Below are 9,979 nucleotides of genomic sequence, written 5' to 3'. Positions count from 1 at the left end.
GAGGGCAAATGTTTCTTTCCAAGGTGATGAAATGACTATGATGCATCTTTTGACACATTGTACTAATGAAAGAACAGAAAACCCCTACCTTTGTAAGGACATGCTATCTTTACACAATACTGACATTTGACTGATCACCATAGTTCCATAGACTTGAGATTAATTATTTAATTTGACCTCTGACCTCTACCAGAAATAATATGCTATAATTTCAGTTGACAAAGACTCCAGTCATTGGTTAGCAAATTGTTTTGGACATGCATACAGTACATGTAAAGAAAATGTTTCAAGTCTGAATCCAGTCTTAAATTGTGATCCAGTAAGAATGAATTAAGACAGACCATTAGATTGAAATAGTCACTTCCAGAATTCACTGTATTGAGCAACAGGAAAATGATTCAACTCTGTCAGTAAACAATGATGAAACATCTTTGTTTCTCAAGAACCTGGTTACAAACACTGATCTTTACTTTGGCTTCAATGTTCAAGCTGATAGTATCAATACTGAGTGGTGGATTTTCTATAATTAGTGAACCCCAAATACTAAATGATGGGACCTATTACTGCGTCGGGAAATATTTGGAATTGTAATGGAATGAAAACGTATGTGTCATTATAACCCCATAACGTCTTTGGAAACATTACACTCCATAACAACTCATTCAACTCTATCTGATGAGTAACCAAAGTTAACACACATCTGTCAGGCTATTGGGCTTATTCACATGGAGCAAATAGTAGAGGAGCCATTCTGGGATGCTGGCTAAGGTGAGGTGTTGGCAGTGTAAAAGGGTCCATTGGCATGAATGAGTAAAAGTAATATGACATGTCTAGTAGTAGAGTGACTGGACAGTAAGTAGCACCCACAGCTGCTGTCTGACAGATCTGACCTTTTGACCTGCAAAAAGGCAGCGAGATCCATGGACTCTTGGCTTGGTTGCTGCAAATATTTTGCATTTCTACTTATAGTAGATTATTATAAGCAAGTTATGAGAAAGTTGATGGACTACCTAAGAAAATACAGTATTATGGTAATTTCGTATCTATTTACGATAATATATGAACTGTAGCAATGACGTGAACATAAATCTCACAGTAGTAGCATTGTGGTACTCATGTTTGGGCTACTCTGATAAGTTTAATGCTGTTTTTAAAGCTGCTTTTGGGATACCCAGGAAACCCCGTTTTTTTTCTTCTGTGTTCAGTGGCCTATGATGATGATTGCTCTAGAACGGAGGGGGTATTTTCAGTTAGTCAGTTAGTCTGTTTTATCCAGACACCCCTAGGACCGTTAGGCATCATGTCAATCAGACTCAGACAGTAAAGCAGAGCAGTGGGTCACTGTTCTTTACCCAAGACCCCTCAAAAAATGTCAACAGAGCTCACTGGACCATGCCGTTTATGTCCAGCAGTAATTAGAACATTTCCAGGCCTGATTGGGGCCCCTGGAGATGGACCATGTTTGATTCATCACAAAGGCTTGCTTTGTCCACCTTACTTGTGATAGCCTTCGTAGGTTTATGTGTGAAATGCTATGTATCCATATGATATTATTGAAGTGTCCTGTGTTAACAAGCAGCCGATATCACCTAAATTCACTTCAGGATCCCATTATTTGCAGGGTAGGCTTTGCCAAATCCAACAATGTTTTTGTACTCTATTGACCCAATTGATTTGAACCAGCTGAAAATAGTATTATTTGGTGTGTGATATTTGTATATCTGCTCACGCGCTGATCAATGCATGCATGTGATAGGTATATTGACCCTCTATCTCTGACCATCAGAACAAGACGAGACCAAAAACAAATGATAAGCCTCAGCCAGGGGACAGACCACTCATTGCTATCAAGACAATGCTTCTCAGTTACATTAATCAGGAGATCTACAGTCTCTCCTTGCTTTAATCAATCCAAACTTGATAGTCACTGACTCGCTCAATTCAACTCTGACCTTTAAACAGCAAACACAGAAGCCTCCTCACCTTACCTCTCTGGGAGAGTCTACTTCCCTTCATCTGTGATTCAACAGAATTCTCTCTTTTCTACACTTTGATTAACGTCAAGTCAAACATGCCAAGTTATCCCAGGTCAGTGCATCCTGAAGAAAACAGAATTTCTAAACGGCTTTTGCAGCAAATGGCTAGCAGGCAGTGCTAAATGTATGCTCACACCATCTGTTATCTTCTGAGCTTCTCTCTGTCTCTAATAATTGCACCAACCTGTCTGGTCCTGTCTGGAGCTGTCTGATCTATGCTCAAACAACTGGCAGCATCTTGGTTAATGAGGCATATGTCTGTCTGTTCAGTGCTGTCCGTTAACCTCGCCTGCATGGCTATTCGTCTCTTCAGCATTCTTCAGTCAGGCTCTCTGCTCTTTCTGATCGACGTGCGTCACGTGACACTGGAAACATAGTGTACCATCGAGGCATGGACCAGACCCTGACCTACTGCTCTCAGCTAAGGTGACCACGATTTATGATGCATTCATTTAGACAGTCCCGAGGTTTAGGTTATACTTACGGTACAATGGATGTTTGTGTCTGTTTAAATGCTCTTAACTGCTTGATTGATGTTGGGCTCCCGAGTGGCGCAGCGGTCTAAGGCACTGCATCTCAGTGCTTGAGGTGTCACTACAGACCCACTGGTTTGATTCCAGGCTGTATCACAACCGGCCGTGATTGGGCGGTGCACAATTGGCCCAGCGTCGTCCAGGTTTGGCCGGTGTAGGCCGTCATCGTAAATAAGATTTTTTATTAACTGACTTGCCTAGTTAAATAAAGGTTAAAACAAATGTTTGAATGGGTCACCCCTATATATATGTACTTTTGTTATAATAATTTGTGCACACCGTTTAGTCACAAAATGTAATTAAGGGCTCTATTCAATCAGATCCGCTTTAGCCGACATCCGCATAGCGGTTGTTTTGGCGGTGTCGGAGGTGGAACTGCGTTAAGAGTTGTAAAATCCACAAGCAGCTTTTGGCATTATATCTAAAGTGGACCATGTCATTGGCTGCACGGAGTTGCATTACGAGAAATCCCATGCAGCCTTGTTTACAAGTTCGAACACTGGAATATGAGATGTAATGTAGACCTCGATTAGGATGATAAAATTCCTCATTATTTTTGTTTAATGATTTTCAATTTTATCTTAATTATTTCTATATAGCCTACACTTCCTCGTTCTAAACTTCTAACATGAGTGGGACAGGTGAGGCTTTGTGACAATGATCAAGAGCAGCTGCTCACCAATTTGACAGCTCCAATGCAGTTACACCTCAAACGTTGCAAAAACATCAGCCATGCGGGTTTCGGCTAGTGCCGGTTAATACTTGATCTGATTGAATCTAGGTCTAAGAATATTCTACTTGAGCCTAGACAATGGTATTGCACGAGATGATGCCAGCTGGATAATATTATATTCTCCAACCTAAAATCCAGATTGAAAAGTCAGGAGTCTTTCACACTATAAACATTAGATTTTTATTTCTTATTTCTGAAAGGAACACAGAAAACAGTAAACCATTTCACACACAGAGACCTTTCCTTGCAGTAGAAAAAGATGCTGGAGGTTAGACACCATGGCTTGTGTCATAGCACTTTGCATTCTGCCTCATGCTTATTTACACTTCAAGAAAACAAAGCAGCTAACAATGTTCACCACTTCCTGGTAAACGCTGAAGCCTCAGTCCCAACGCATAGCCCTCTAACACTGACCTCGTTTCCATTCATTTCCCTTTTTAACACTTCCCTTACTTAGTTGTACATTCCTTAAATAACATCCCCACTCTCCCCTCATTCTCTTCCCATAGGAGACCATTCACATACCACGGGTCCATGAAACACATTGAAGATAGAACAGCACTTACATACAGTAGCAGCAAACATTAAGAAGAGAAGGTTAGGAAGAGCACATAAAATGTGTTTGCAATGGACGTATGTGTGAAAACTTGTGCAAAAAAAAATAAAAAGGTAGGTGATCCATTTAGGCTTACACCTAATTGATAATATGCTGGGGTATAGTCATGCATATTTACCTGTATTGCTTTTCTTTTTTTGTTTACCTGAAAGTCTTCAATCAAACGGTGCTATGAAACACTGAAGCAACTTCAATATGAAGTTCGTCATGTTGTACCAAATCATTCCACTTTCAACGTCTCATTCTTTCACACTCACATTTAAAAAGGCATACTGTATTTCGGTCAGTGCAAAGACTGCTCTCGAACTGTCAATGTCTGTCAACATTCGGGTGACTTACATTATACTGACATTTTGGTGGCTTACCATATGTCTAACAGCAAGGAATAGTTCAATCTATTACAGGGCAAGTAAAGCTAATTCTGTATTTATAAACTCACCAAAACAGATCTCCATGTACAAAATGCTAAACCTCCTTTGAAAATATTCCCTAAAGTGCAGACTCCCAAATCTGGAGTTATCTTTCTCTTTTTGAAAAGGCTTTAGAGCTGGATTAAATCTGTACATATAGGGCTGGATTAAATCCGTATCGCAGAAGATCCGAGTTATAGCACGATTGAAATTTAAAGGCAATGTTCCTGTGTTCGTGGAGACTGCATTCACGATAAACGCTGCATGTCGGCTCAATCGGAAATGACCTTTAAATTCTAACACAGATCTTACGCGATACGGATTGAATCCAGTCCCTACTCGCTGTGTATACAGGTGGTGAAGTAATGCCATTGTATTACAAACAGTTTAACCTCATCCCCAGGCTCGAATTGCTGGCGCATAGAGTAGTCTCGACAGAGAGTGAGCCGGCAGGTGGCCGAGATTACTAACAGTTTAACGGACAATCACATTAACATTACAAAGGAAGGCATCTATGTTACGACAACTCATGATTTACCACATTTTTTAGTTCAATACAAAAATTGTGTCCACTTTTAAAGTCTAAACCAATTTCTAGATATCACTGAACCTTGAATGCCCTTTGCTATTTGTTGTTAATTCTAGTTATATTTGTGTGGCTGTGATGGCATTTTACCACAATGCTTTATGTTGAGTACTGGTCACAGTGATTAGGGTGTTAACTGGATGACAACAACGGATACTTACGGGCTCAAACTGTTGTTTATAGATTTTTGTACCTTCCTGTATACCCCCAAACATGAAGAGAAACCTATTCTGAACCTTTCATTGACAGAAGGATTTTGACAAAACAAACATGCCCATTCTAAAGCCCCACAATGACCTTAACTGTTGATTTGTGAGTCGCAGACCTTTAACATCTTCACTGTTCAGATTGTGCTTATATCTTCACTGTTGGGGGGGGGGCATGCATCAGCTGTTAAATGTTCTGTTGTCACTCCTCTTACATCAAGCAATTGGAGTTGATGCTGTTGGAGCAGCTTGTGGATTTCTCATAAAGGCCTTGTTGTTGCTTCACCAGTATGGGGTTGTATTCTCTATGTGTCCCCAGCTCTGCCATTCAGGGAAGAATCCACTGGACGTCCTCGGGCTCCCAAACTGGTCAAACTCCATCTCCGGCCTCTTGCCGTCTCCCTTGAACTCCACTGGTGTGGTGGTCTGGATGATGGGGTTGCTGGTCTGGTCTGTGTCTGTGTCGTTGTGGAGCAACTTGTAGTTCTTGTCATCGTTGTTGTCCCAGTACGTCTGATCCTGGGTGGCGAAGCATACGCAAAACTCTACACGCTCCTGTGAGGGCACAGAACTTGGCAGGTCGACGGTGAAAGCGAAGGTGTCAGTGTCCAAACAACCGTACACATTGTTCAGGTACGTACTAGCAACGTCCGTGTGGGTTTTCCACGAGTCAAACGTTATCCGGATGGAGACCGATTTCTCAAAGCTTACGTTCCTGACTTTCACGGTGCCGGTGAGCGACCGTTCCTGGAGTGTGCAGTTCTCCAGACACACTTGGTTCTTCTTGAGCCGGTTCCTGAAGTCCAGATAATCTGCAGCGGGCTGAGGGAAATCCAGAGTAAAACTTTTCTCCACGGAGACCTTGAGGCCGGCAGTGGCATTGGCCAGGTCAGACAGGTCAAACTGCAGGTCAGACAGTGGGTCCTCCTCAAACTCCTTGAAAACGTGGATGGCCGTTAGGGACATGCCTTTTGAATCGGCGAAGACCACCCGCTTCTTTCCCATGGCCTTGGGACTCTTCCATCCCAGGCTAGAGGCCTCTACCTGCTGCTTGGAGCTGATGCATGGCCTAAGTGGTTTGTAGCGGTTGACCAGGTTTCGCGATCGGCAGTCCTCGTACGTGCTGAGGAAGCTGCGGAGGGGCGGAGAGCTTGCCAGGCAGATCCTCATGGCTACATCTACTGGCATGATAGGACCTGGCATTGGCCTGGGGTTCAACATGTGGAGGACCCTGTTGAACAAGAAGAAAGCACCAGACGTTAGCGAGGTTATAGGTGAAACTGTTATCTGTTTAGGTGAGATTGAAAATAGTAAGCCCATGTAGGATGTGGTCCAACAAAATAATGGAACTTGAGTCAGAATTCTGATGTTCTAAATGCAGCTGTGGAACCCTGACCTCATTTCACTGGACGTGCTACCTTCTCCCAGACCCCTGCTGATGTAGGTCATTAATTGAAGAGACCTGTCATCCAAATTAATATAACACAGATTTGTAAAATATATAATAAATTTGTTCCTGGAACATTTTGAAAATCTACACTGACAATAATGCTCAAAATAGTTTACAGCAGGCTATAATAATCATTTGGAGGGAACTATATTGCATAATTTAACAATTCTAATAGGCCTAATTATTTTCAAAAAAATAATAAGCAATAGCCTACAAAAATCCAGAAAATAAATAGCTATCAACCTTACTCACACTAGAATGGCTTTAACACATACAGGTTTAAGTTCATAGCAATGATTCCGGCAGTAGGCTATGGTTTCACAAACTCGGTCCTGGGATCCGCCCTAGGTGCACGCACACATTTTGGTTTTTGCCCTAGCACTACACAGCTGATTCAAATAATCAATGCTTGATGATGAGTTGGTTATTTGAATCAGCTGTGTAGTGCTAGGGCAAAAACCAAAATGTGTGTACCCAGGGCGGACCCCAGGACCGAGTTTGTGAAACCCTACAATATATAATGGCCAGTCAATAAAACATTTAAGAAAAAGTCTCCAAGCCAAAATAAAACTGGTCTGTGAGTGAGTTAATGATATTTTTGCCACAGAGGTCATCTCAACTGGCATTCAAAAACGTTTATATTTTAGTAACGTTTAGTTTTCTTTCATTGCGCAGTTCAAAATGAATGTCCCATCTATTGACTGTGCATCGAAACGCTTCATCTTTGACACACTGTGAGCTTACCTTGTGCAATTCATTGGAAAGATAAAAACTTTAAATGTTGCTGATGAATAAACGGACTAACTTTCTAAGAACTGAATCGAAAAAATTGTTATTTAGCCATTCCAATGAAATATGGTTGAGGTTCCTGAATGCTGCGTGGCACGCCCCCTTCCCCTCTGCAGTCCAGCTGTACTGTTAATGGCCTCAGCGTTTTCAATCTGTAGGCTACATCGGGATCATTTGCATACTGCTTCACGGACCCCGGATGATAGCCAATGGAGAAGCCAAACGAGGATCGCTCGAGCAATCAGCGAGAAGCTCAGCTTTGCGTGTCTACAGTCCCGCCCCAGGTACTGAAACGTCTAGTCGGCTCAGGCTACGTTGAGTGATGGGGATTGGGGGCGGAGATGGCTTGACATAGTCGATTTCAGAGTCATGATAGACCTCTACTGGTTGTTTTTCTGTTTAGCAACTACGTGCATGTAAATAACATAGTTTGCAATACACTGAGTGTACAAAACATTAAGAACACGTTCCTAATATTGAGTGGTGGACTATTCTTGATACACATGGAAAACTGTTAAGTGTGAAAAACCCAGCAGTGTTGCAGTTCTTGACACAAACCGGGGTGCCTGCCACCTACTACCATACCCTGTTCAAAGGCACTTAAATATTTTGTCTTGCCCATTCACCCTCTGAATGGCACACATACACAATCCATGTCTCAATTGTGTCAAGGCTTAAAAATCCATCTTTAACCTGTCTCCTCCCCTTTCATCTACACTGATTGAAGTGGATTTAACAAGTTACATCAATAAGGTATCATAGCTTTCACCGGGATTCACCTGGTCAGTCTATGCCACGGAAAGAGCAGGTGTTCTTAATGTTTTTTACACTCAGTGTATATACATTATAGACTTGTAGACATTATATACATTATTCCCTAAAGTAGGCATACCATATCTCATAATATTTAGAAGATAGGCCTGAGGCATCTCATTCCATTAGCCTATTGGTGAAATTCCAGGTCTAGATGACTATTTTTGTATGGGAAAGTATGGGATCACAATCAAAATATAAACCTGGGCTGTGAGACATTTCTATTGAGATCTCAGGCACCTGTAGGCTCTGAAATACCTCCACCCTGCCACAGCAAATCTATTTTAACTTGTCTGAGCAGAGTGTCAGTTCATCATAGGGATTGTATGATCATCTGCAAGATGCCATTTCAAGCTAGTAAGGACAACTCTGCACTGAAGCGTCCCGGGGAAACATTGTTCATATCTGTCTCTGTATGTCATGCTGGCCTTAGAGCAGTGCAGATTACTGTAGCTCTTTCTAGCTTGTGAGGGGCTGGAGGAGTGTCCTCATCACAACCATGAGGCCGTGGAGAGGACAGTGTGAGAGAGGATGTCAAGTGAAATGTCTGGCATCAGTAGCTTTATGACTCAGATATGTCTCTGTGAATCAGCTCTTGTCTCTGTGGGGAGATACGGTGCTATATGTGACTCTTAGGTCATTGCAGTGCGAAAATGGAAACCATTTCACCACACAGTTCATTGTTACTGACTTCAGTTATAACTGTGTATTGGATTATCTATTTTCACAAAGGCAAACAAAAGGTTTTTCCACACAGACAGTATTCTCTCTAAAAACGTTTTTCTTATTGCAACCTATTTCCTCATAGCAACCATTTGGCTTAAAGACAAGTATGTACTTCCCTGGTTCAGTTAAGTAATATGTCTAGCGGTCACGGTCAGGAGTTCCAGCATGTTCATTGGTTCTTGCATAACAGGAAGTTAACTTTAATGACAGTCTGCACGTCTGCAGCATCACTGCTTTACAGTAGCAATACACAGTGCCTTCAGAAAGTATTCACACCCCTTGACTTTTTCCACATTTTGTTGTGTTACAAAGTGCAATTAAAATGGATTTAATTGTCATTTTTGGTCAACGATCTACACAAAATACTCTGTAATGTCAAAGTGGAAGAAAAATTAATGAAAAATAAAAAACGAATATATCTTGATTAGATGAATATTTACCCCCCTGAGAAAATACATGTTAGAAACACCTTTGGCAGTGATTACAGCTGTGAGTCTTTTTGGGTAAGTCTCTAAGAGATTTGCATACCTGGATTGAACAATATTTGTCCATTTATTCTTTTTAAAATTCTTCACGCTCTGTCAAGTTGGATTTTGATAATTGTCAGAAAGCCATTTTCAAGTCTTGCCATAGATTTTCAAGCCGATTTAAGTGAAAACGGTAACTAGGCCACTCAGGAACATTCAATGTCGTCTTGGTAAGCAACTCCAGTGTATATTTGGCCTTGTGTTTTAGGTTACTGTCCTGCTGAAAGGTGAATTAGTCTCCCTGTGTCTGTTGGAAATAAGACTGAACCAGGTTTTCCTCTAGGATTTTGCCTGTGCTTGGCTGTATTCTATTTATTTTTATCCTAAAAACACCCTAGTCCTTGCCGATGACAAGCATACCCATAACATGTTGCAGCCCCCACCATGCTTGAAAATATGAAGAGTGGCACTCAGTGATGTGTTGTGTTGGATTTGCCCCAAACATAACGCTTTGTATTCAGGACAAGAAATTCATTTATTAGCCTTTTTTTTGCAGTATTACTTAAGTTGCAAACAAGATGCATGTTTTGGAATATTTTTACTCTGTACAAGCT

General features: G+C 41.4%; 1 protein-coding gene across 1 annotated transcript; it reads right to left on the bottom strand.

Moving 5' to 3' along the window:
- Positions 1–3,463: 3,463 nt before the first annotated feature.
- Positions 3,464–7,502, bottom strand: LOC121534275 (protein phosphatase 1 regulatory subunit 3C-B). Its single transcript, XM_041840929.2, has 2 exons — positions 7,315–7,502; positions 3,464–6,351 (listed from the first exon to the last, which is right to left on the bottom strand). Exons 1-2 carry the CDS (start codon positions 7,326–7,328, stop codon positions 5,403–5,405), a joined length of 963 nt encoding a protein of 320 aa, XP_041696863.1. The 5' UTR covers positions 7,329–7,502; the 3' UTR covers positions 3,464–5,402.
- Positions 7,503–9,979: the final 2,477 nt, after the last annotated feature.

Source organism: Coregonus clupeaformis, chromosome 1 (assembly GCF_020615455.1).
Source record: "Coregonus clupeaformis isolate EN_2021a chromosome 1, ASM2061545v1, whole genome shotgun sequence".
Lineage (NCBI taxonomy): Eukaryota > Metazoa > Chordata > Actinopteri > Salmoniformes > Salmonidae > Coregonus > Coregonus clupeaformis.
This window is presented reverse-complemented; position numbering and strand designations above follow the sequence as displayed.